This window comes from Urocampus carinirostris, chromosome 6, assembly GCF_059441175.1.
Source record: "Urocampus carinirostris isolate Australia breed hairy pipefish chromosome 6, RoL_Ucar_1.0, whole genome shotgun sequence".
NCBI lineage: Eukaryota > Metazoa > Chordata > Actinopteri > Syngnathiformes > Syngnathidae > Urocampus > Urocampus carinirostris.
The window spans coordinates 6,152,579-6,180,213 of NC_142354.1; the positions used below are offsets into that span (position 1 = coordinate 6,152,579).

A 27,635-nucleotide genomic window follows, 5' to 3' on the forward strand; every position below is an offset into this window, starting at 1 on the left:
AAGGACAACAACTTGGCGTTTCCTATTCTTTTTTGTATTAATATTGAATAACTCTTGTATTGTCGAGAAAAAATGTTCAAACCTCACATTGTTTATTTGCTGTTAATAGTGTCAATACAATTGTTTAAACCAAAAAATTAATTTATTATTATTATTTATTATTTTCCAATTCAAATGAGTTAATAAAAAAATAATAAACTAAAACGAAATGGTTCAGGAGTGTTATCAGAGGGGGGCGGTGATGAGAAGTGCCCACCCACATATACGCTCTGCCCACCAAAAAGAGAAGTGGACGTATAAAAATTTTAAGCAAATGAAGAAGAAAAGCAAAAAGGATAATGAAGAACAAGGGGATTAAGGAAGGAAGTGGAAAAAGAAGTAAAAAGAAGCACACAAGAAGAAAAAAGCAGGGAAAAAAAGAAGAAAAAACATGGATTATAGGGGTCTCTTGATCAGTACAACACCAATTAGAATGTAATATGCACAAGCTTATATGTGATTTTAAGGTTCTGCCGGTATTATACAAATCATGCATGACTTTCTCGCTCATACCTTTCAGATTTATTTTCCCCTTATGTTCCTGTCCGAAGCCTTGGCTCTTAAAATGCTGGTCTACGAGTGATCCCAAGAGCCAAGAAGAAATCTGCAGGTTTGAGAGCGTTCTCCATTCGGGCCCGGGTGCTGTGGAATGCTCTACCCTCTGAGATTCGATCTGCAACCTCATTGGAATTATTTATAACACACTTATGTTTCATGGCTTATGAATGACCTATAGTTCATGATGACAATATCTGTGTATTGTTTGTTAAGACCGCGTCCATTGCAACTTGGTCATCCTTTTTATTTTATTTTATATTATACCTTAATTAGTTTATATTTTATTTTTTAATTTATTGCTTGATAATGCAACATCCATTGCAGCCTGGTCATCCTGGAAAGGGGGATTACCTCATAAGGCGTCTAAAAGAGAGCTATCTGTCTATCTTTTTAAATAATGAAACCTGAAGTAAGCTCCTGATTGATGTGCCGCTGGTTTATGTTTAACGCGCATTAGAGCTGCGTAAAAATAATAATAATTGGGGTAATAATAGTTGAGACACGGATATGGCGCCTTACGGTCTTTAACCAAAAGAAGTCCTTCAGAGATGGCACCTGCCTGTCTCACCTCCCTAAAATGTGCCTCTCCTCCTTATCTATGCTCCCTTAGAAATACACTGCATGATTGTTTAAGCTTACCATAAATAATTAGCTCCTCTCTCAACAGGAGGGCTATTCTTTATCTTCTAAGGTCAGTTGGGCGCCTGGCTGGATACTTTAACTTTCTTTTATCGTTTATTGTGATAGTTTGACACCTAGCGAACAGCAGTATGTCAGTTCATGTAATCATGTGATCTTGTTAAAGCCAATATGAGGTCTGGTTCTCCGCCTGTGTTTTGAATAAATGGGAAAGTAGTTATCGAATGTGTGTGATTCCTCTCTGAGCCAATCTTGGAAGCAGATCTTAGAGATGGCTCAGGTGGGATGCAACTCCGATGAAAGGGCTACCCAACTCAATCTTCAACTCAGAGTGTGTTTCTTTATTCACTTGAGTTTCTTAATCTTTCATACAATCTCAAGTTTTAACCTTGACACAAACCTCACAAATCAGGATGCGATCGGAAAAAAGGGTGATGGTGATATTGATGGTTGGAAATGAATGACCCAGACCTCGACATAATTTTTGCCATTTTGACTCATTTTTGAGGGCCTACAGAAAATATTGTTCTATAACTATATAGTCATAGGAAATATCAAAAGAAAGCTTGAACCCTCATCATTCATTAGATGTACAGTGGCTTGCGAAACTATTTAGCCCCCTTGAACTTTGTGACCTTTTGCCACATTTCAGACTTCAAACATGAAGATATAAAACTGTAATTTCTTGTGAAGAATCAACAATAAGTGGGGCACAATCATTAAGAGTAACACACTTCATTGGATGTTTTAAACATTTTTAATGAATAAAAACCGAAAAAGTGGGTGTGCAAAATTATTCAGCCCCGTTGAGTTAATACTTTGTAGCGCCATCTTTTGCTGCGATTACAGCTGCAAGTCACTTGGGGTATAACTATCTGTTTTGCACATTCCTCCTCACAAAACAGCTCCAGCTCAGTGAGGTTGGATGGAAAGCGTTTGTGAACAGCAGTTTTCAGTTCTTTCCACAGATTCTCAATTGAATTGAGGTCTGGGCTTTGACTTGGCCATTCTAACACCTTCATATGTTTTTTGGTGAACCATTCCATTGTAGCTTTTGCTTTATGTTTTGGATCATTGTCTTGTTGGAAGACAAATCTCCGTCCCAGTCTCAGGTCTTTTGCGGACTCCATCAGGTTTTCTTCAAGAATGGTCCTGTATTTGGCTCCATACATCTTCCCGTCAATTTTAACCATCTTCCCTGTCCCTCATGAGAAAAAGAGAGCCCAAACCATGATGCTGCCACCACCATGCTTGTGGGGATGGTGTGTTGAGGGTGATGAGAGGTGCTGCTTTTCCGCCAAACATAACGTCTTGCATTGTTGCCAAAAAGTTCGATTTTGGTCTCGTCTGACCAGAGCACCTTCTTCCACATGTTTGGTGTGTCTCCCAGGTGGCATGTGGCAAACTCTAAATGACACTTTTTATGGATATCTTTAAGAAATGGCTTCCTTCGTGCCACTCTTGCATAAAGGCCAGATTTGTGCAGTATACGACTGATTGTTGTCCTATGGACAGATTCTCCCACCTCAGCTGTAGACCTCTGCAGTTCATCCAGAGTGATTATGGGCCTCTTGGCTGCATCTCTGATCGGTTTTCTCCTTGTATGAGCTGAAAGTTTCGGGGGACGGCCCGATCTTGGGAGATTTGCAGTGGTCTGATACTCCTTCTGTTTCAATAGTATTGCTTGCACAGTGCTCCTTGGGATGTTTAAAGCTTGGGAAATCTTTTTGTATCCAAATCCAGCTTTAAACTTCTCCACAACGGTATTTCGGACCTGCCTGGTGTGTTCCTCGTTTTTCATGATGCTCTCTGCTCTTTAAACAGACCTCTGAGACTATCACAGTGCAGGTGAATTCATACAGAGACTTGATTACACACTGGTGGATTTACCATCGTTAGTCATTTAGATCAACATTGAATCACATTGAATCATTCAGAGATCCTCACTGAACATCTGGACAGAGTTTGCTGCACTGAAAGCACACCCACTTTTTCAATTTTTATTTGTTAAAAAAGTTTAAAATATCCAATAAAGTGTGTTCCACTTCATGATTGTGTCCCACTTGTTGTTGATGCTTCATAAGAAATTACAGTTTTATATCTTTATGTTTGAAGTCTGAAATGTGGCAAAAGGTCACAAAATTCAAGGGGGGCAAATAGTTTCGCAAGCCACTGTACGTTTCTAGCTTTTACAATTCTTTAGTAAAAAACATTTGATCATTGCTCAGCTTCTTAGAAAATACTCGTTTCCCAAAAATTCTGAGAAACCCATCTTTTTATGAGATGAGATATTTCAAGCAGAGCTTTCACTTCAGTGCTTTTTTTGCATTGTGATACCTCCAATATCTAATAAATGCTTTCCATAAACACAAAGGCAATTTGCCCGCAAAATGACATATTATTGCAAGAACACTGAACTTATGCATACATTTTAGCGCCCAATGTTCGCGGTGAAATGATTCCACTCAGATGCGCCCACACACTTTCAGTCGCTGGATTGAGGAAGCAAAGCAACACAAAAAAGTGGGGGCTCCTTGATGTGTGGAAAAAGATCTGATCAGCGCCATTCCTACCATATATAGTGATTTATCATACTGGAATTATTACCAGAGGCTTGATACTTACTGATCATCAGCATCAAAGGCTTTAGAGTAGTTAAAAAAAAGAAGTAAAAAAAAACGTTTTTACCTTTTGGCACTCAAGGAAAATGCTTTTGACAACATATTCATACATTATGGCACTGAATGGGTTAAAAGTACATAAATCCAGCCTCTCAGCGCCCAGCCCTCTCCGGGCTAGTTTTTGGGGTAGAAATTGGTTCCAAAATTTTGAGTATCATATTGTGTAATACACATTGCATCCCTGGGCAGCACGGCGGCGCAGTGGTTAGCGCTTGTGCGGCACAGTTCATGTCATGGGAACCTGTCGTGGGTTCAAATCCAGCTCCAGACTTCCTGTGCGGAGTTTGTATGTTCTCCCCGTGCTTGCGTGGGTTTTCTCCGGGCACTCCGGTTTCCTCCCACGTTCCAAAAACATGCATTTCAGGTGAATTGGCCGGTCCAAATTGTCCCTAGGTGTGAATGAGCGAATGAGTTGTCTGTCCCTGTGTGCCCTGCGATTGGCTGGCAACCAGTTCAGGGTGTCCCCTGCCCACTGCCCGGAGATGGCTGGGATGGGCTCCAGCCTCCCCCGCGACCCTAATGAGGATAAGCGGTACGGCTGATGAGATGAGATGAGATGAGACATTGCATCCCTTGTGGCTTTCATATTTTTGTTGAAAAAAAACAAACTTTGTGGTGATGACGTCAAATCCTTTGCTTTTCTAACATAATAAAGGCTTAGAGGCTCTTTGACCGACGACCCAGGTATTTAATGGATCAGTAATGAACCCTACGGACACAAATTTCACGTTGCATTCAAGATTCACCCCAAAAAAATTAACGCTTTCAACATTGGGTTTAAATACTATCGAGGACTGATCCTCCCTTTTAATAATTGATTTTGATCGATTAATTCGATTCATTGTTGCAGCCCTAGATGGATGATTTATAGAGTTATAACATTTACTATATTTTTTGTTTTTTAAAACTATTTTTGTAAAACAAGAATAAGAACACTTGAAATGAGCTAAATCGTGTGATGTGACACATGGTTTTTACAATTTTAAGAATCGCTAATACTTTGTTAAAGTTATTATGGAAAAAAATAAAATTTATGTTAGTAAAATTTCCGGGATTACAAAAAATCTTCGCTTTTTTATTAACTTTCTTATTTTACTTAAAACACGGCAAAAATGGAGCAGAACTTAAATTGAGCAAAAGCATCCGTTAATGGACTATTCGTTATGAATGAAAAGCCTTTTAAATACGGTATTGGTTTTAATTTAAGTTATATTTTTATTTTAAATATGAATAATTATTTTCAAACGATTTTAAAATGCACCGCGCCCCCTGGAGTTGCTTTACTTACCTACAGCAAGACATGTGCACTCAATTAAGACCCAAGTAAATTACTGGCAGTAATCATTCCAGGAACCCAGTGTGTGAAAATAAAAGTAAACTTCCTATTTTGGAGTTAAATATGCTTTAATAGAGCTTCCTTTGACTGGTTATGTAGCTGCCAAAGAACGCTATAAAAAAACTGACATTCCCGCCTGGAGTACGTCATCCTGACGCAACATTTTTTCGCCCTGATAAATTCTTACATGATGGAGTTCCTCACATCTTTTCAATAAAATTCTCTTATTTTGTTTCAACGAGGGCCTGAGTTTTTAAGCTTTTTTTTTACCATTAGTTGACAGGGGAAAATAACAGATCAGGAGAATGAAATAGCAGTTTTGTATTCTTTTACTTAACAGAAAACCAAGCACCTGTTAAATTTGTGTGTCTGTTGATGTATACCTGACACATCTTTATTTACAATTTCAAAGCCTTTCCTTTTTGACACATATTGTCAAATAAGACCCCCGGTAAATTCCGGACTACAGAGCGCACCTGAATAAAAACCGCATGCTCAAATGTCTTTTTTTTTACTTTATACAGGCCGCACCTTATTTTTGAGCCAAAAGCTTAAACAGGAAAAAAATGAACAAATTAGTCATGTCCATATTTTACATTTTAAGCCTAGCATCACCTGGCTCAAGCCGCGTGGGGAATATGGCATCGACACCTTTGTCTGCAGGAGTTTCCGGATCATCAAAATGATCATCAAAGATGTGCACATACGCTGAAAGAAAACGCGATTGAGGGCTGCGTCGTGCAAAATGTGAGCCCCATATTTATAGACCCCAGCACCAAGGCAGCCATACGGTGGAAAATAGTGCTAAATTGCAACACGTGTTGTTCTCATTGGTGGTTTGCACGGTAAAAGACCAAATTACATTCACTTGTTATCGTTCGTCAATGATTAAGGGAAACTTTACCAACCTGACATTGACGCCGATGATATGGGAAGAGAAGTGTAGACTTTATGGTTGATAGATTCCACTGCTATTCAATTTGGCCGTATAAATTGCAAGCTTAATTTGTGGGCGAAAAATTAAAATGATCCTGAATATGTGGTAAATATTCAATGAAATATTGTCAAACCTCCCGTTTTGCTCCTGTAATGTATAAGACGAATTATGTTGGAGCTGTTATCCTTGGTTCTGCCCCAAAAATAATAAGCTTCACCGTATTTAAAGTGATTCAGAAACAGATTTTTGATCCTTATTGGCTGCTCGCCCTTTGTTGCACCATTACTGCATCCACCTGCAACACAACGCCCAGGTATTCTCCACAAAAACTTGGCTGAAAACACTCATAACCTCTTCGACTAATCAACACTTAAAACAATGTGGCGATTGGCTTGCTAGGGTGCTGTTGTTCCTCCAATGATGTCACAGCTCAGGGTGAAATTGTGAAACCATGCTGTCTTCAAAATGCAATATCTCAGAAAATAATTGGAATATGCTGATAAAATATATATAGATTTTATGCAAAAAACATGCACTGTTTCCTAACATTTTGGATGTTTAAGAATTTGGGATTACCTTTAAAGCCACAGTCATAAAAATGTAACATAAAAGTAGTGCCTTGTAGTCCACAAATGACATGCTCACATCTGGATCAAGTCACTCTGCTTGCAGTTTACCAGCCTTTAAATCAGCCTAGGGTGCCAACTGCAAACTAAAAGTCCTGCAAGCACTCAAAATAATGCTCTAGGACATTCTGAAATGCCAAGCGACATGCGTACAGTAATACCTTAAATGACCCGAAATTACTTTTCTGGGTGAGGCCAATTTTTAAAAATATCAATGTCAGAGAAAAGAAGAAAATGTGAGGAAATGTAGCTGGCTTCATAAAATCAAAGTAGCACTGTAATCTGCATATTTGAGCATGGGTCAGTGATGGCAGGGTGTATCCAGACTTTGCCCACATTTCCAGCAGCAGTAATGATGATGATGCCACGCGAGGCCGTCTTGTGTCTTGCGAAAGGAATCCACAAAGATCAGCTGAAGAAAAAAATATATATATAAATGATACATTGCATTTGGTTAAAAAATATAATACATTGTGAAAATAAATAATATGATATATGGAAAACAAAACTCACATGAAGCTTATTTTACATTTTAAATATAGAGTAATATATATATATATATATATGTATATATATATATATATATATATATATATATATATATATATATATATATATATATATATATATATATATATATATATATATATATATATATATATATATATATATATATATATATATAGTGTGTATGTATATAATGTCTGTGTGTATATTACTGCTTTTATTGCACTTTTATGATAACATTAAGCCAGTATCTCAGCAGTATCTCGTGAATATTTTCCACTCTTTATCCTGAAATTATTTCATCTTTTAAATCTTCAATAGATGTTTATCATTGAGTGCCATGTCTAATCTTGTTGCATACTATATTCACAGCGTTGTCGTCAATGAAAATAAAGACAATTCAATTCAACTCAATGAACTATGATACATTTTGAGGATGGATGAAAACTATGAGAAAAATGCAAGAATTCTTGGTAATCAGTCAGAATTAAGACTTTAAAATGAATTTTTGGAAAAGGTCCTAATTCTCATTTTAAAATGGGAATTCTTAGAACACAAAGTATCAATTTTCCCTTTAAAGTCACAAATTAGACATTAAAAAGTTAAAAACCTCACTTTAAAGTCAGAAAGTTGAGAAAAGAGAATCCAGATTTCCAATTTTGATAGAGAATTATAGGAAAAAGTCCGAATTATAAATTTCTAAATAAGAATTCAGTGACTCAAAAGTCACTTTGGAGTCAAAAACTTGATTTCCCAAAAGTCTGAATCCTTACTTTAAAAGTCTGGAAGTTGAGAAAAAAATTCTGAATTCGGACTAATCAAACTTAAGAAACATGTCACAATTCACAGGAAAAAGTCTGAATTCTGACGTTAAAGTGAGCATTCTGGGAAAAATGTGAGAATCCTTGGTTATAAATCAGAATTCTGACTTTAAAAGGAGAATATAATAAAAGAATCTGAATTCTGATTTTCAAATGAGAATCTTTGATATCCACATCCTGTAGGGAAGATCTGCTTTTTGTAATCTAGGATATTTAATAAAAAGAAAGGCCTCAGGGGAACATTAGAACAGATTGGAAATGTCTTATCTAAGGGTTGTTTGTACAGTCCTCTCCTGTATTGATGTCTCCTCTTCTTATTTGGAGTGTCTACTTGTTAGAAGTAAGTTGAGACAATTCCATTATAAATAATATCATTAGGGTTGTTTGAAAATTGAGACTCGCATCCTCGACTGGTCACCTCATCACAGCCGGAGCAGCGCGGCCTGACGCTTTGGCAGTAATGTCTTCCGCAAAGCAGCCTCTGATTGGACCAGAAGTAGACAAGGTCAACCAATCCCTGACCACACTCGGCACACGTGAAGCATGTGGGATGCCAGAGGGCAGCGTGGTAACCAGCACGTTGGGCAAAAACCGCCGGACTGTCAGCTGGGACATCGTCGCCGCAAGCAAAGCATCGCTGGAAAAATGATGATAAAAAATGTGCAATGATACCGTATTTTATGCACTAGAAGGCACACCGGATTATAAGGCCACAACCTAAAACGAGCCGTTTGTGATAATTTTTCAAATATAAGGCGCACCGGACTATAAGCCACATAGAATTTTGACTAAATCAAAGTTAAGGGTTGAACTATAAATATGTACAATATCTAGGCATTGGTCAATCCGTCAAGATATATCACTGATGACAATTGCAAAATTTGGAGGTCACAAGAATCGAACCTGGATCGTAGCGCCAGATACCATCCCTTAGGCTACATGGGATACGGGCAACACACGAAAAGAAGGGGTGAGCAGATCGATCCGAATTTTTTTTTTTTGGGGTTTGAACAATTTTATTGACACTATTAACAGCAAATAAACAATGTGAGGTTTGAACATTTTTTCTCGACAATTTTAACAGCAATTAAGCATATTCACAATTTCGTTATATCTGACAATATGACGTTTTAACAAATTTTTCCGACATTTTTAACAGTAATTAAACACACAATTTCATTATATCATATCCCAACAATATAAGTTTTTATCGACACTTTTAACAGCAATTAAATACATTCACAATTTCATTATATCATATTCTAACAATATGAGGTTTGAACAATTTTTACAGACACTTTTAACAGCAGTTAACCAATGTGTAAAGGGCAATACTATTATTCATACAAAGTAAGTACTTTGATTGGATTAGCGGTAAGATTGGGCCTAAAGAGTCCAGCCTGACCCTACCTGGCCCGTGGGTATTAAAGCGCGGCCCGACAAATTTAGTTGATTTGAGTGACCAAGTTCAAAGAAATCCCAGATTTACATATTATATTTGTGGGCAATCGGGAACAGGAATAGTGATTTTGGATGAATCCACCCCTTCCTCCCTACCGCCAGAGCGGTACGCGCTGGGGCAGCGAGAGCCACACAAAATCGAATACACTGATTATCCATAAAGAAAAAGAAACAGAACAATGACAAAGATTAAAATAAACACTTGTTTTTTGGAACTTATGAAACAACCAACATGGCATTGCATTCAACTGGATTTCAATTACATTTTGTGTTTGCTGTAAGAAGCAGTTGTGCTCATTCATAAATGAAGCACTAGCTTTATCTAGTGGTGGTTAACAATACAGTACTGCATTTACATTCAATCATGACACACGAAAGATAATTTTTAAAGAAGAGTCAGAGCCTCAAACCGAACCTAATAATTGACATTTTAGGCCTGACCCAACCCAAATTTCAGGTTGGGTCTGGCGGGGTTCGGGCTGCAGGCCTGGGACCTTACCTCTAGATCAGATCGATACGATTGTCCTGGGATTGATACTTCGCTCCTCCACCAATTTACTCAAAGCGCCCTTTCTCAATGTAAACTGCGCAGCCTTACACTCTCTTATCCAGCGCCCTCGGCCACTCCTTATATCAATATTAATATTAATATCACAAACTTTAATGTTGAGTGTGTGGCTGACAGGCACACTTTAAGCAACTCTCCAAACCTGGCCTGCTGCTGCATCTTGCCTGCCAGGCAAAAGAGAGGGCCAAATCGACGTCAAATCAATTTGACGTGTTATTTGCGTTGTAAAGTGGTCCGCCACGGTGGCAAATTCATATCAACACATAAAAAAAGTTACAGAGACCAAGGAGCTGCAACCAAAAATGTAAACATGTTACTGTTCCTGAACAAAAACCTGCAAATCAGTTGTCACTACGGCAACAGAGCCCAAAAGGGCTTCTTTGTTCTGTTGCTTACATTACGTTACATTTTTTTCGTTTGACTCTCTTGACTTTTGCTCTGATATTTTCTTATACTTCTAAAGATTTTTAGTTTGTGTTTTTTTACACTATTTGCACTTTCTGACTTCAAAGTATAGTTGACATTGTTACATTTGTGACATTGCTGATTTTGTATTTGACTCTCTTGGTTTTTGTTCTGAAACAGTTGTTAAAGAAATATTCTATATTTATTTTTCTTCACTGTTAAAGTTTGAATGGCAGTTATTTAACTAAAACTGAAACAATATAAGTGCATTATATTTTTGTTCTGTGGCATTCGAAAATATAAACTAACTCAAGGAGGGAGGGTTAAATTGTTCATTTATAATGACATTTCCAAACAAAAAGTATCAAATCAATACTACCATGTATTTACTTGGATTGGATGGATACTAAAATTCCCAGTATGGCCTACCCCTAATCAATAACTGCTTGATCGGATTATAAGGTGCACGTTCAAATTTCTGGCCAATTTGGAGTTTTTGGGTGTTCCCCATGATTTGGAAAATTCAAACTTTGATTTCTTAATGCATTTTTTCTTCAGTCCAGCAGAATGTGCTAATGGGCCAAACTACTTACGTATTGCATGTTTTCCTTTGCACCATTTTTAGTTTCCTCAGTTGAGACGACGCTGCGTGCTTGGTGGGGGTCTGCAGCTTCTTTGTTGCTGTGGTTTTGTTCCTTTGCTACCCTCTGAAGGGACGTTTCCCTCAGGACTTCACCTTCACTGGGCAGTGCCACTTCGCCAACGCCCAGCACTTCCATTTTGTAGTGCTGGACAAAAAGCAACATGGCGGTAACCTGCAAGAGTTTAGCGATGTCAGTCAGAGGCCTTCATTCAAAATTAGGTTGGTTTACCCACTTGCAAAGTTCAATTATATAGTATAGTGGCCTATGAGGCCAGCCGGGGAATGCATTGCCTATAAGCCAATTGTTTCCTTTAGTAGATACTCCAAAATATGGTACAAGGCTAAAAACGGTTGTAACTTTCTTTTGCTTGTTTGCACCTGTTTTTTGTTGCATTACACCATTCAGCAACATCTAGTGGTCACATATTTCCCAATGTCCCTTTAAATAAATAACCAGATTGGGCAATTATTTGATACAAAACTTAATGTTTCGATTCCTGTACAGAATTAACCGATTTCTTTGGTTATTCCAAATACATTGATCCCGTCTTTTTTTTTTTTAACAATATAACATATTCTTGGGAAAGACTTATAACAAAACGATCCAATTAGGGTTTATTTAAAACTAGGGACAAAATGTAACATCCAAAATGAAATGACCCAGTTCCTTGCAAAATTTTTGTCAAGTCATATTTAGTCCCAAATTGATTTGATTTCACTGCAAGGAGGTTTGATAGTTAACCAAAGAAGGGGATCGGGCTGTGCTGGGACCTAATTTGGTTATTTTTACCAAAACCGTTTTTAAAGTCTCCCTGCAATTGACTGGCAATCCGTCCAGAGTGTCCCCTGTCCACTCTCTGAAGTCAGCTGTGATAGGCTCCAGCATCCCGACGACTATTGTGAGCATAAATGAAAGTTTTGAGTGCAAGGATTGAAGGATTAGGGTCTGTTTTTCGTTTGAATTTAGGGTTAGGATTTGGTTAAAGTACTTTTTACAATCCTGGACTCGGGTTTCTCTTTCTCTGTTGTTTTTTTCTCTTTCACACTGTCTCTTTTTTTCTTCTTCTCATTCCTATCTGTGGGTTAAATTTTCTTTGCACAGCTGCGGACACTTGCTTTGATTTTCCTCCTATCACGATTCTCCTTCGTCTGTCTCCTTGTCTGTTTCCTTGAATCCGTGCTAGTTTGTTGTATTCAGCATCACGTCCCGAGCAAACTTGTCTCAGCTTCTTGTTTTCCCAGGTTACCGAAACCCTTGTCTCCCCCTCCGGATCACAAGTACCGCCTGACGAACTCTGTCGCCTTTGCTGTTTTGAACACTGATCTCTCGCCCGCCTGTTTGACCACTATTGATGCCAATCTACCTGATTTCCCGTGTACCAAATAAAATACCACTATTTGTTGTACAAATGGGTGTTTCTGCACTTTGCCTCTGCACCACCCGGATTGGGTTCATGACAGGACTGCAGAGTTTATCTTTGTGATGAAGTGTTAAGTAGGGCTATGGTTGCAATGATGGAAATAATTGAAATTTAAGTGTTGGGGAGTGTTAGGAGTTGAGGTTCAAAATAAGCGTTTTAAAAAGTTTGAAAGTTTAAAACTGTTTTTTATGCTGATTATGTAAGCGATACAGTCGGTTACTCGACCTCATCGTTGTTGGCCAGATTCTGACATGACATGGGGTCTTGGTCGTACAGAGGAAGCTGGGTGAGAAGACATCTGCGACGAAGCAAAGCCCCACTGGTCCCAGCAACAGGACGCAGGTTCTCTGGGATCAGCTCCATGTACTGCTTGGCCTGTACATTAGAAAACCCGGATTATCATCACTCTCTGTTCATGTTTTTGTCATCACTTGCTCACTCAAACTTCACAAGACCGAAGTAATGTCAGTAATTCATGTTCACAACCATGATCTAGTGTTTACCGTGTTTTTTCTTAGTGCCCATCTAGTCTATCCACCCACAGCATGACTCATTTTGTGGTCCATGATGTTCTCAAATGATAGCAGCAGCCTTCTGATGTATACTGTATAATTGCTTTTGGAATGCATTTTATCTTTGAATGACTAACAGATTTGGCTTGACAACGATACACCACAATGATGCAAGATTCCCCAAAGGCAAATTCTACTCTCCTTCGCCGACACACACACTCGCCATTGCAGTGGTAGCCTGTGAAACCCGAAACAGACATGAGGCTTATTAATTGAAAGCAGAAAGGCCAATTAGATTATTCATTTTTATGGCGCTTTCAACCTGGGAGAATCCCATTTTTGCCAGTTTTCACAGTCAGTCAGACATTTTTAAGTATGCGAACAACTCATAAATGTGCACTTTTTTCAACAATTTCTGCTTAATATACAACCTGGACTTGATTTCTAACACTGGAAAGCAATTCTTATTAATCCAGCGCAGTTGGGAACCTTTTCGACCCAAAGAGACATAAAACCAAAACATTTTTAAAAAAAATTGTGAGAGAGCCATAAAATTCTGCAAAATAAGACAAAATTCTGCAAAACTGCCAAACCTGCTCTCCAGACAAATGCTATTTCTTCAGCACATTTTATTTCACAGTGTGTTATTTGATGATTTGATCAAATCTATGAAATAATGATGAAGCCAGAGCCTGTGTCCCATATCAATATACATGTACCACTTAAAATTTGTCTCACTCCCCGAGTTTCTTGAGCGTGTTGAGGTTCATTTTAATTGTCATTTTTGTCTTAGAGAATGGTTTCAAAACAAGGTGCGAGTAAAATTGTTTGGTGGGAATGTCACAAAATACTGCAAACAATAAAGATATCATCATATTTACCTAGACACAGACTCCACTGAGCGAGAGAGAGAACGGATTACTTTGCGCTGTGCAGCTCACCCAGTCAAATTGCTTTCCTGCTTAATTTCTTCTGTGCGTTTTCATCATAAAGTATCTCAGTAGTGAACATACATGGTTTAATATGCTTCCATTTGAAGGGTTTCTTAGTGACCTACTGCCAAAAAGGGGTATGTTGGTATGACCCCCGGAATGATAAAGGTAGTTAAGAATATGCCCTATATGTACTGGACTGAACCACGAGTACGCTCAGTAAGTAGTTGTTGTGTATCGCCCACCTGGACCATACTCAAATTTTTTGGATGAATTTTCGGAACTGTTAACAGACTTAGTAACTTATGCGAACAATGTTGTAATTATTGGTGATTTTAATGTTCACATAAACTCCCCTTCAAATTCACTTGCAATTGCTTTGAGTCACTGATTGATACATTTGATTTAAATCAAATACTTGATGTGCCCACTCATAAAGATGGTAACACTCTAGATCTCGTTCTGACCCGTGGCGTAGTAGCCTCAAATGTTACAGTGTTACCGTATCCTAATGCCATCTCTGATCACTATCTTGTTAAGTGTGAGGTGCTGTTTAATGTTTACTGTGATAATGAAAATTTAGGCTTTAGCAGTCGCAATATTAGCTTTAAAAGAACTATTACCTACGGTAACTGCAGCCTTCCCTTCCTACACTGGGTCTGTTGACTCACTTACAAACAACTTCAATACTGCTTTGGTTAATGTTCTTGATTCTGTGGCGCCCCTAAGGCATAAATTTCAACCTGAGAAGCATACACCTTGGTTTACTGAAGAAACCAGGTCACTCAAACAAGATTGCAGAAAACAATTGTGATTCACCCTGGTCATCCTGGAAGGGGGATTACCACTTGTGAGATCCTTTCTCAAGGTTTCTCTTGTTCCTCACGCTGAGGTTTTGAGTTGTTCCTTGCCCGCATGTTGGTTTAAGATCAGGTAATTGTGTAATTGTAATCCTGTGCAGTCCTTTGAGAAATTTTTGTGATTAAGGGCTATATAAATAAATGTGACTTGACTTGACTTGAGTAATGCTTAATCTTTGCATGTCCTAAAATCAGGATCTGACCACCCAACTTCGGAACTCCAAGCAGTCGAATTTAGCACTTATTGTTTGGGGGATTAAGCGAAAAATAAGACATTGTATTTTCTGTGCGGTCCGGTACCAATTGACCCATGGTCTGGTACCCGTTGGGTGCCGACCACTGACTTACAGCGCATAAATGTGTCTAGTAATATCAAAACATCCGTATATGGAGCAAATAATTTCCTCACCAGTATTTGGTTGAGGCCGGCAGGCGCCCAATCGTAGGTGGTGGTGCTAAAGGTAGGGTCCTTGCGCGACACCATGGGATTGGTCACAATCATACGGTTCCTCTTGTATAACCGAAGGCCGCCGCCCCCTTTTACTTTGGTAGTCAGGTGGGCGCAGGGCGAGTCAGCAAGCAGTCGTCCCATTTGTCGGTCATCATCTGCATGGTTACCAACAGCGTGGTCCACCGTGCTGCAGCCGCACGCCACGCACGCTTTCCTGACAGCAAGGCCAAAAGTCAGGATTATGTTCAATGATGACTCCCATGCTTTTGTATCGCCGTTTGTTTGCGTCTCTGCATATAACACTTTTTTTAAAAGGACTGTTTGTTTCCGTATTTTTCAGGCAACGGAAAACAAGTGCTAAAAAGTACAAGGAAGAACACAAAACACAGACAATCAACGTGACAAAACTACACAATTCTTTTTCTCAGTTTTTGCACATCCTTCACAAGGATTTTTTGTTTGTCTGGGGTAACCGGAGCAGCAGGGTGGCAAACAATTATATCAGCTACCTTTAGTTGAGTCGCATTTATTGTAATATAAATAAACAGTTCTCGACCTACAAGCATCTAAAAAATGCACATTAACAAGACAGTTTAGTGGCCCGCAACCTTTTCTGTACCACTGACCAGTTTAAACTCTGACAATATTCTTGCAGCCTGGCCCAATAATAACATTAATAATAATGATAACGATAACAATAATAACAATAACAACAAAACAATAATAACAAAAATCACTAGACCATTAGGGATCTCGATGAAATTGAAAAATTAATTCGATTTTATCTCAATATCACATTGTTTTTTACTCACAGTACTAAAATGTACAATGTTTTTTTTACTTATCTCTTTCCCATAATGCTCCATGTTGTACAAAGTTGCACCGTGAGTAAAAGTAGGTTGATGATGAGATAAATTCGAATGCCTTTTCCAATAGTGTCTACATCTCTATATGATTATTGATTAGGATTACTGGCTTTGCGGCTTGGAATCTTGGACTGTGTTCTTAAAAGCTTGCTCTGTCCACTCCACGCGTCGGCCTGGCCTGGTATTGCAGTACTTCCGGGATCGGTGCATTCGCAATGATCGCAGCAAGGCTTTAGGGCTAGGACCTTAGCTTGGCCTTTTGGCTAAGAGTAAGTGTCCCAGCTCCTAGGCTTTGAAGCATAGTATGGGTTGTGTTGTTTCACCACTAAGAGGTGCTAAATAATAAACACTGTTCCTTTCAAGGTTTTTTTTAGATTCAAAACTAATTTTAACTTTGATTTTTTTTTTCCTTTTTATAAATTCACCTGCTTTTTACCCTTGAACCATGACTTCATTTTCATATTTTCTTTTTTTCTGGTGCTGTTTGGTCACTTTGAGTCTCTGCTGTTTGTATTCTTCCTCTTGCTTTTAAGCACTCGATCTCGGTTTCACAACAGAATACAGTGACATCCAGTGGTCAAACACTGCCCGTTTAAGGGTAACAAAGCTACCGTAAAACACAAATAATGTAAAATAGCTTAGTTTTATGATTCTCAGTGTTATGTTTGTTATTTTGTATAATCGAAAGGAATTTTGGGATTTTAAGGCTTTGGGTACAGTCCTCATCAGGCTTGGGGAGTAAGAGATTTCATGTAACTGTTTTACGTAATCAGGATACAAAAGATTTTCATTGTGATATGTTACACTTACATAAAAAAAGACCTAATCAAATTACAGGTGTATTTTGTAAAAATAAGGATTGATTTGCCGTTAGTTTTAACTCTTTTTATTCTTTCTAGTTCGCATTAGCTTTGTTTTCATTCACCATGTCTGTGTCATGATTACCGATGCGAATCACCTGTGCCCCCACATTTGGCGCCAACCACTGCGGGTTCTGATTGGCTCCCTGTCCCTATTTAAACCCACTCCTGTCAATCCCCTGGGGTCAGTCTGTCTGCGAACCTCTGTGTATACAAGGCAAGCCTTTTTTCGACCCTGACTGCCACATGTTCCATTTTTACTCCCGTTTGACTCCGACTAAGACCTGTTTTGTTCCTGACTACGTCTACTCTCCCGTTCTGGCTTACGACTCGTTTACGACCCCGACCACGCCGTGCTCTCCCAGTCCCGGCCACCGACCAGTTTTCCTGTCCCTGACACCGCCATCGCTCGCTACGGAAGATCCACTTCCGTGTTAGGATCACAATCCGAGTACGAGAGCGACTTGCTTCCCGCGTCCAGCGAACACCGGATCGTGGGCGCAGCCCTTCCTCTTTCCTTCAATAAAATTTTTGGTAAACATTACGCAATTTGGGTCCTGTTTTCGTTCTGGTCCTGACAGTCTTCTCTCTCGCTCTCACATCCATTAATCCACTCATACACACACGTGTCTTAGATTAACATATGCTGTACATAATGCACTCATGGATCATTTGTGTCGTCATGATTTAAATTACTGACACTAGAAAGACAGAGGGAGATGAAAAGAAGTTCCAGAGTGTGTTAGAAATTTAGAAAGTGAACAATATTGGGTTCTGGGTGTTCTCTTAATGTGGACTACAACAAATATCTTATCCGCCATGTGAATTAGAACATTTTATTTTTACTCAAAACACTGTACTACATAGTTAACTTTGAATTAGTACTTTGAGTTAATTGTGGTTGGATTAAAAACATATTTGATATATTTTCACTTAAAATCTAAATATAAATTAACAAACTAGTAATGTATACACATACAGTGGATGTCAGTAAGAATATGTTTATATAAGTGGTTCCAAAAGTGGGGTCCACAGATCCCTTGGGGATACAAAACGTTTTTCCGGGGGGTCTGCATCTCAATGTCTGAGACAGAGTAATAATGAAATATTTTTCTGAAGAAAAGAACCATTTTTTATTTTCTTCTGTGTCACGAAAGATTTTATACATTTTACTATAAAGGATTTTATTAAATACAAGTTACATTTATCGAGTGCAAAGAAGATTTTCACTGAGTGAGCTTCAGGTCACTCCGTTCCGAATGCGAATGTTATGTTTAGTTCTGTTGACGGAGAAGGCCAGACGCACAAGGACAGACATCGAGACGCTCTTCTCCTTGATGGTAGGGCCACGTGGGGGCTTTTCCTGGCGCGCTCATGGGTGCAGCCGGTGCGCCGGCTTGCGGAAAAAGCGTTGGCTGGAAGAACTTCAGAAGATCGAGAGGGAAGAATAGAGAGAGAAGGCTTGATGGAGACTCAAGCGACACTAATTCGTCTAATTTGATGGAGTTCACTTAGTTGAATACTTTAAGAAATTAAATCCGCCCCCGTGTGGAAATGCCGGTCTCTTGTCCATATTTTCCCAAAAAGAAACGAGCATGCATTGTTAGGAGAATGAAGGTTATGATTGGTTAATGGCGTCAGATAACTAATTCGAACAATTTGGTAAACGGTACATTTCAATATATTTAATTCCTAACAATCGCTTAGTCTCATATCCTATCTATCCTCTTTTGAGCCCTGCCCAGACGAGTGATTCAGGCAGTGCCACACCCCAGCGCCGGTAGCTTAGCGAAAGGGGGGGGGGCGCTTGGCGGGAGAGAAAGAGAGAGAAGGACAGAGAAAGAAGATAGAGAGGGGACGCGTGATACAAGAAGCAGGAGTCGACTTGACTTTGACAGGGATTTGCGCTGCAAATATCGTTTTGAAGTGACAACTCGGACGAGATTGAAGAGGTGAAGTGGAAGAGAAGACTGGTCATTGATCCTTTTGGTGCAAGGGGTTGGAACTTTACAAAACAGCTCTGGAATACTATGTTCCCTTTTTTTACTACATACAAGTGTGACACGGGATCTTCAGCTCTATTAGTTTTAAAGATGAAAAAATGAAATTGTCCATAAGCTAATCATGATATGAGAATTTCCCTTTCCAGTGTTGAACCCCATTTTTATTTATTGCGCAAAAAAAAAAAAAGCAAGAGCCAGGTAGCCACTAAAATTTCGTATTTCTTTGTACCAGAACGGCAGCACTAGATTATTGGTGTAATTTAAGATAAAGGGTCCGGGACTTTTTTGAACGATTCACTGGGGGGTCCGGGCCCAGTTTGACTTTGTGAACCAACGGTCTATAAGCAACAGAGACAAATAGAAAACATATCTATTTTTTCCCCACATTTATTGAAGAGTTGTGGGACCAAGACTCGGTTTCAGTGGATATCTAAAACTAAAAGAATTGGAGGGCAAAAAAGTGTGATTGTGACATCCTTATTACTATTTGTTGTCTGAAACAAATGCTAGACAGTAGTTGACAGTGAATTGATGTCACCTCCAGGAATGCGGCTGGAAACCAGTGCAGCCGGCCTTGCATACAAGACACATCGCTGGTTTTGATGCACTCGCCTCCACTGACATCTGAGTGAAAAAATAAAAAATAATGAACAATTACTCTGCTCGTTTCTGAGTTTTATTAATGAGCACATTTCAACAATGTCATTCAACATAAGAAACACTGTTTAGGACATAGGTGGGCAGACTCGTTTTCATCTACTGGTATGGAGTCTCAATTACAATACATTGATAATGCATGAGAAAAAAAGGTCATGTAGGCCTTTTCTAATTTTCTCATATACATTTAGGAGTAAATATACATGCAGACATCCACTGGCATGTGTTATATTATTATCCATCCATCCATTATCTGCACTGCTTATCCTCAGTAGGTTTGCGGGAGTACTGGAGCCCATCCCACCTATCTTCGGGCAGTGGGCAGGGGACACCCTGAACTTTTTGCCAGCCAGTCGCAGGGCGCACAGGGACAGACAACTCAGTCACTCAATCTACTATTTTCATAAAAATTGGGTTTGAAACACTCTGAATAAAAGGAAAGTGATATATAGTAATCCCTTCTTTTTCGCAGGGTCGCGTTCCAAAAAAGTCCAGCAATTATCTAAACCCACAAAGTAAAAACATTTATTTATTCATTCATTCATTTATTACCGGTACTCAAGAACAAACCCAATTTGCATGCACACATATTTGTTTAATGAACAAAAGTAAAAAAGCATGGGAACAAAGTGGAAAAAAGCAAAAAAAAAGGAAAAACAATCAATCATGTCATCCTTCTTTTATGTAACATCTGTAACAATACATAAACAAAAAAAAATTCTAGACGTATGTCACGGTTGCCCATTGCCCTCACTTGGGCCCGCCCATTTGGCGCCAGCTGCTGCTCATTGCCTAATTGGCTTCCCTCCTATTTAAACTTAGTGCTCACATTCACTCCTTGTCAGTCCGTCAACGAACCTCTGCACTTGCAAGACTTGTATTTTGACTCTGTCCGGTATCCTTCCCGTGTATCCGGTATTGATCATGCCTGTCTCACCCTGTCCGGTATCTTGCTCCAATATCCGGTATCGACCCCGTCTGTCTTGTCCTGTCCGGTATCCTGCTCTAGTATCTGGTATCGATCCCATCTGTCTCGTCCTGTCCGGTATCTTGCTCCAGTCTCCAGTATCCGATATCGATCCCGTCTGTCCTGTCTTGTCCGGTATCTTGCTCCAGTATCCGGTATCAATCTCGTTTGTTCCGTCCTGTCTGGTATCTTGCTCGGGTATCCAGTATCAGGTATCGATCATGTCTGTTCCGTCCTGTCCGGTATCTGCTCGTGTATCCTGTATCTGGTATCGATCCCGTCTGTCCTGTCCGGTTTTGATCTCGTCTGCCTCTGGCTTCCTGTTTTCCCGCGCCTGACTTGTCTGACTCACTTCTTCCGCCCAGCGATCGCTGAATCACTGGCATTTGTGTTCACCCGCATGACTGCCCCATTCCCGTAAAATAAAGCTTGTGTGAAAACGTTACGCGTCTGGGTCCTCCGTCTGTTCGGGTGCTGACAGTATTTAGAAAATTCCACATTCATGAGTCCATGTATTTTCGCTTCTCATGCAAATCAAAATACTTTTTTAATGACTGAAGTTTTTGTTGACCACTAGGAGGCACTAAATACTACACACTGTCCCTTTATTAAATGTGATATCATCTTTGAGGTCACAAGGACAGCGGTAGTTGATGGTAACATTTACTTTTAGAATACGCTGCAGGCCAATTGGAAAAAGGCAGTGTGCATCATGATATGCTCAGCCCATCCAGACTTTGCTTTATTAAAATATTTTGGCTCACGTTGTGACATTGGACAGTCAGTCCAGCCGCCGCTTTGTCTGTCAGCAGGTATTAATAGGAAATTGCCACTCAGGTTCATCACTGCTGATGGGCTTTAGGTCATTGCTCAGGGGTCGGGACATGTTAACTCAAGAATAGGAACTACCGTATTTTCCGCACTATAATGTGCACCTCAGAAAACAGTCTTTTTAAATAAATATGTTTTCGTATAGATAGTAAGGCGCACCACTGTAAGGACTAGGATTTCATAATACCGTAAATAAAAAGTGCCACATTTGCGCATTAATCGATCAGTCAGAACATGTCACTGATCACAATTGTTACCTCAGATGCAACGGGAACCGAACCCGGATCGCAATGGTAAGCGCTCTAGATCATACATACTAGACCACTATACACACGAAATATGCAAAGGCATTAAGAATTATCTCATCATCATACTATATTTACTCTCGTAACAAATTGTTGATGTTGTTATTGAGCTAGTCTTCTGAAATTCCTTCCTACCCATTGAGATATCCTACCAATGCCGGGGATTATGGGCTTTCATCCTATATTTGCCCTTTAAAGTTATGATACATTCAGATGAAAGCGGTGAGTATTTGCAATTTTTGTTTTCATATTTGACTTTTTCACTGCCCTGAAATACTGTATTCTGTTGTAGCTTTTAAGCCTGCAGTGTTTTTCTGTGGTAGCATTTCAACAAGACCTACTAGCACTATGGTGAAAATTGGTGGTGAAAAAAATATAAAATTACCAATGGCATCATATCATAGACATGTGTTATGAGGAATACCCGGAATATGACAATAATACTTTTTATTTTTAAAGATTTTGAAGAATAATCACCCATGGGGTCATTTTTGACCACTTGTGCATTCTAAAGTTAACATGCTGTTTGTTGACTGCAGTTATCACGCAGTGTATGTATGCATGCCAACCCTCGTTTTATATCATCAGTAAAAGTTCTGTTAGCAGTAATTGTGGCTTTCATTGTTGCCGGTTTTACTTATTTATTAATGAAACAAAATTGCTGTGGGATCAGCCTACAATCGGACGTCTCAACAGGGCAGGACATTTTGCCAGATCACCGTGCCGGGAAAGTATTGTCAGACATACACCGGTCCGCTTTACATATTGAACTGAATGACGAGAAAGGCATTTTGGGAAGTAATTTGGTGGTTCTGAACTGAATAAAGGGAACTGCATTGTGGGAAGCAATATGGTTGACCTGAATGATTGTTAAACGCACGGCCGCATGTATTCAAATCATTTGTCGATTACAATGCTTAGTTTGAGCTGAGAAAAAGTAAATCAACATTCTCTAAAATTAGTGTTATAATGAGATAAGACCTAATACCTTTTCATATGTCATCTGTATCTCAACTGGACTAGTGGGTAAGGTCTGGCGTTCCCCGATGTAGTCCACCATGGTGCTCTTACAATTGCTCAGTGGATCGATCCAGGGATAGAATTTATCAACTGATCAATAACGGCACAAATATGGTAATGCATGAGTATAAGGCCAGGATTTTATGGGACGCCTTACAGTCCAGAAAATACGGTACATCCGTTTATTTTCCAAAAGCAGTTATAAATTTGAGAACTTAAATCAACTAATATTCTATATCATTTGACCTTTCCTGTTGTACATATTTACAGTGCTCCCAAAATGACTACAGTATAACCTGATTTCGGTGATGGAGGGGAGGCGAGTGAGGCTGTGCTTCACCTGTCATCACCTGGAAATATAAAATGAAATATATATTAAACGATTATACTCATTTAGTATTAAAGTTCCTTCAAGCACATAAACTTTATTCATAAGTTAGGATACAACACCAGGGCAGCACGGCAGCACAGTGGTTAGTGCGTGTGTGGCACAGTTCTGTGGTCATGAGACTGAACCTTCCTGTGTGTAGTTTGCATGTTCTCCCTGTGCTTGCATGGGTTTCCTCCGGACATTCCGGTTTCCTCCCACATTCCAAAAACATGCATGTCAGGTTAATTGGCCGGTCCAAATTGTCCCTAGCTGTGAATGAGCAAGAGAGTTGTCTGTTTCTGTGTGCCCTGCTACTGGCTGGCAACTAGTTCAGGGTGTCCCCTGCTCACTGCCCGAAGATAGCTGGGATGGGCTCCAGAACCCACGCAACCCTACTGAGGATAAGCGGTGCAGATAATGGTTGGGTACAACACCATAAATTTTTATCTATGCTACAGTTTATACATTGCTTTCTTGCTCTGCCAATCAAACACTGAATAGGATGTAGGTGAATGTATTTGTAAAACTGACTGTGTCTCACCAGACACGGACATCACCACCCGTTACTGCCTGATTCACCTTTCATGGGCTTGCTGCTTCACAGATTTGTATAGTGCATAGTGTTCTGTATTCTGGTCCAAGATTATTTTTGCTTATTATTCAATCGTATATGTTTTTTTTAATGATTAAAGTATTTTTTTTTTCACCACTACTAAGCGTTAAATTATACACTAAGTGTCACATTTACACGGTGGACCTAAGTGAAGTGAAGCAGGAACTGAAGAAAGGGGTGCTCAAAATAAGGACGATATTTATTAAACAAACAGTAAAATGGTAACAAACAAACAAGAGGTCACCAAATGAATAACATGTCCATACAAACTCAAAACTGTCAATATCCAAACTTAAAACAAAGGCTGAAATTGAAATGCCCTGACCCGACGCCGTGTGCTGTCCGAGCATTCAATATAAAGTCTTGGTTTAATTAGTGTAAGCGTGTGGGGATTGGGCTCAGCTGTGACTTGCTTCCCCCTCTGGAGGAAGGTGGCGTTTTAGATACGACGTCCTTTGACATTTTATTTTTTTCAATTCAAAAACTAATTTTGACTTTAAAGATAAGAAATCTCACAAAATTATTCAAAGGTGGGGTGTGTAGTTTGAGGTGTCCTTAAAAAGTTTAAGACTAAAGATTTTCTCTGTTAAGGATGTGTTAACAATGCCCAAATGAGTTCAAATGGCCTTTATTTCTATTTTAGCTTACTTTTGTCATCAGTGTTCCGGCCGCTAAGCCATTTCACTGAAGGGAAGGAGCCATGATGGTTAGGGGGGTACAGTGGAATATCATGCGCGTGGTCATTATTTTCTTTTATTCTAGGATGAAAATTGTAAAAGAAAATGACCCTTTCAAACATGGTTCAAATGCCAACCTAACCCTCTCAAAAAATGTAAAAGGAAAAGTTAATTTGAGCGCTTCTTAGAATTTCACATAATTGCACGCGCAATTAAAGGAGCTGCAATAATGATATCTGCCAGAAGACTACTAAGTAGAATATTTTGAAGTTACATACACCACCTTTAACAGATTTACCTCCCTGTTCCCCGTAGAACCACTGCTGAGAATGAGGAAGAATCGGAAGCCAATTCGGAGAAACGACGAAGGACCGACGTTTATATTTAGAAAGCGCGATAACGAAAGTCTGGCTCGGCCTGCTCATTCGAATAATGCCAACTATGTGACGGAAACGAGCAGGAAATGCTAATGCGATAAGAAGGTCAAGGTCAAACAGTCGAACGCCGACTGGATGTTTGTCCATTTGTGCTTTTGAGTTCTCAGCAGTGACGAAATAAAAAAACAAAAATCACAACAAGGAAGACTATGACACTTTTTCCAAAAGGTGCTGTTATATATTTGGCCACTTGCTATTAGGGTGTGAGATGAGGACAGGCGTTCCATTTCAAATGTCAGAACAATAACAATCACATCTGGCTTAGTGAGTGCTAAATTTGTCAGTGTTACGTATCCTGCTCCCCACAACAGACAGGAGTATGTGAGTGTGTGTAAAGTTGTGTGTGTTTTGTGTTTTTGAAATCAAAGGGATCTTGTGGGGGAGTTTAGCCCCTGACAGGTGATCCTGATCCACAAGGTGATCACGAGTGAACAACAACATTTGAGCAAAGCTGTCACTACAAATCTGTTAGTTTGCATGGTTGCTGTTTATTTAGCTCTCGACTGCTTCATCCTCCTGATATGATACGGTCAAATTGACCAATCTTGTACACGTTTGTTGGCAGTGACATATGGTGAGGTTTGTATCTAGGTAATGCACAGTAAGATTTACCAGAAAATGAACATAAATCCTATCCATCATTGGATTGGCAAAGCAAGAAACCAATCTATAAACTGTGGGATGGGAAAATTGTTTTAATGTCTTTATAAATGAACTCAATGAGCTGCTCCTTTTGAATATTATATATATATATATATATATATATATATATATATATATATATATATATCAAGCTCGGTGGCCTTGGGGGTATGGTGCCCGCCCCAAGACTGGGAGGTTGTGGTTCAAACCTCGCCCTGCTTGGCGATCAGCATTAGGGGTTGGAAATGGGGGGTTTGGTCACCTAATGACTCCCAACACCTCAGTTGGGTTGAGCGAGGGGGCTGGGAATCCCCTCCTCTGAATCAATCTCCCAAAAAGAGTCAGAAATGACTCTAGGGGGATGTGGCTGTGGTATATATATATATATATATATATATATATATATATATATATATATATATATATGTGTATATATATATATATATATGTTTGTTTGTCAAGTCATGCATTTGTATAGCCCTTAATCACAAGTCTCAGAGGTCTCTACAGACTACTATACACCCAAGAAAAGAGAATGAGTTCAGAAGTGACCACCATTTTTCACAGGCAGTCAGGTAGGTTACCTAAAATGTGAAAAATGCCCTAAAAGTCTAATCATCACTTTTAGTTTTGTTGACGCTGCGTTGTTTTGTAGAAAGACATTCCACTCTCCCAGGCAAGAACGACAATGAATCATAACACCATTTCAGGGTTTTAGCCTCCATCTGGAAGCAGGCTTACTCCATTATCATGTTCCAAAGACCACGCCAAAAAGGGGAATGCCACAAAAAAATGGTTTCACATTTTACTCAGGTGATGTGCTAATGGTTGTGCACCATTGTAGTTTTTTCTCTGTTGACATTGACGCAAAGAGATAAGAATAAAACAAAATAATGTTCCGGAATTTAATAATCATGACATTAACACTTTTCGGCTCTAGCAGTATTTTACGCTTTTATGTTCTGACACTGGCATGTCATCCAATTATTCATTCGTTCATTCATTTACTTAATTACATATTCCCTCGGGGTCAGTGGGGAACTAGATCCCATCCCATCACCATGCTGAGCGTCTGCAGATGCTGAGTGAGGTATACAAATTATCTTGCCTCATGGCACAGGGCTATAGTGAGCACACACCTCAGCCCCAAACCATGATAGCATTAACAAGCTACAGAAAGTCAACTCGTCCTGTAATTTCTTTCTTTTGATGCCATACTCCCCTGGCTTACTTTCATCCGAAAGGTCTGAAGAGACATTATTGACCAGGAAATGACCAGCTCTACACTAAATTTATTTTACTCGTCTCAAGTATGTTTTATTTTGTGCGGATACACTATAAAATGCCAAAATCAGAATCCCCTTAAGCTCACATGAGTGGGACAAGGGCTGGCTGTCATTGTGTCACTTCTGATTTCAGTTTTAGCGGTAGTTAGCGTTTAATGATCTTGTTTTTTTAGCCAGGTCGAAAGTCACCCTAATATTACAAATGCCACTATTTCAACCGGAGCATTTTATAATGTAGTGAAATGGTATTTCTTTATTTGGTGAAATAGACATTCCTAACTAAATCAAGATGCAAAAAAAAAAAAGTTTGCATTTTTTGCATGCATTTGAAATCTAAAAAAGCATTAACACAAGGGGATTGAAGTCGTTTATTAGTACATGTCCCCCACGCACTCGCACTTTATCCTACCTTGGCGGCGGCTTCCATGTTGGCGTCCGTCTGGTCTGGTCCCCTGACCCACACTGAAACTTGAAATTCCTCGCTTGTCAGGCCCGCTTCCTGCCCACCCCGCCCACCGTCACTCTTGTTCCCCCCACCGTTAGATGAGAAGGAGGAGACTAACACAAAAAAAGGAAAAAAATCCCATGAGTGGGCAGGTCTGCTCACCTCCTGACTGTGTTCCAGCCCGCCTGGAGCTGCAGGAATGCGTTTCCTAGTAACTCACAATGCACATAGGCCTTCCAAACTATGGCTTCCCACAGAA

The 27,635-nt window shown here is 39.4% G+C and overlaps 1 protein-coding gene and 1 long non-coding RNA gene across 3 annotated transcripts; one reads left to right on the forward strand and one right to left on the reverse strand.

The window, feature by feature from the left end:
* Positions 1-36: 36 nt before the first annotated feature.
* LOC148363645 (uncharacterized) lies at positions 37-1,561 on the forward strand. The gene is made up of 2 exons (XR_015850670.1): positions 37-474; positions 560-1,561. It is a non-coding gene; the product is annotated as an uncharacterized LOC148363645 (long non-coding RNA).
* A 4,003-nt stretch (positions 1,562-5,564) lies between these two features.
* Positions 5,565-27,437, reverse strand: lmcd1 (LIM and cysteine-rich domains 1). Of its 2 annotated transcripts, XM_088337080.1 has the most exons (8): positions 27,341-27,382; positions 23,203-23,256; positions 19,665-19,750; positions 15,356-15,611; positions 12,868-13,017; positions 11,172-11,393; positions 8,563-8,781; positions 5,565-7,228 (listed from the first exon to the last, which is right to left on the reverse strand). In XM_088337080.1, the coding sequence occupies exons 1-8, from the start codon at positions 27,356-27,358 to the stop codon at positions 7,118-7,120; spliced, it is 1,116 nt and encodes a 371-aa protein (XP_088193206.1). In that variant the 5' UTR covers positions 27,359-27,382; the 3' UTR covers positions 5,565-7,117. The 2 variants fall into 2 exon arrangements, with proteins under 2 accessions (XP_088193206.1, XP_088193207.1); XM_088337081.1 differs by lacking the exon at positions 23,203-23,256 and having other exon boundaries at positions 27,341-27,437.
* Positions 27,438-27,635: the final 198 nt, after the last annotated feature.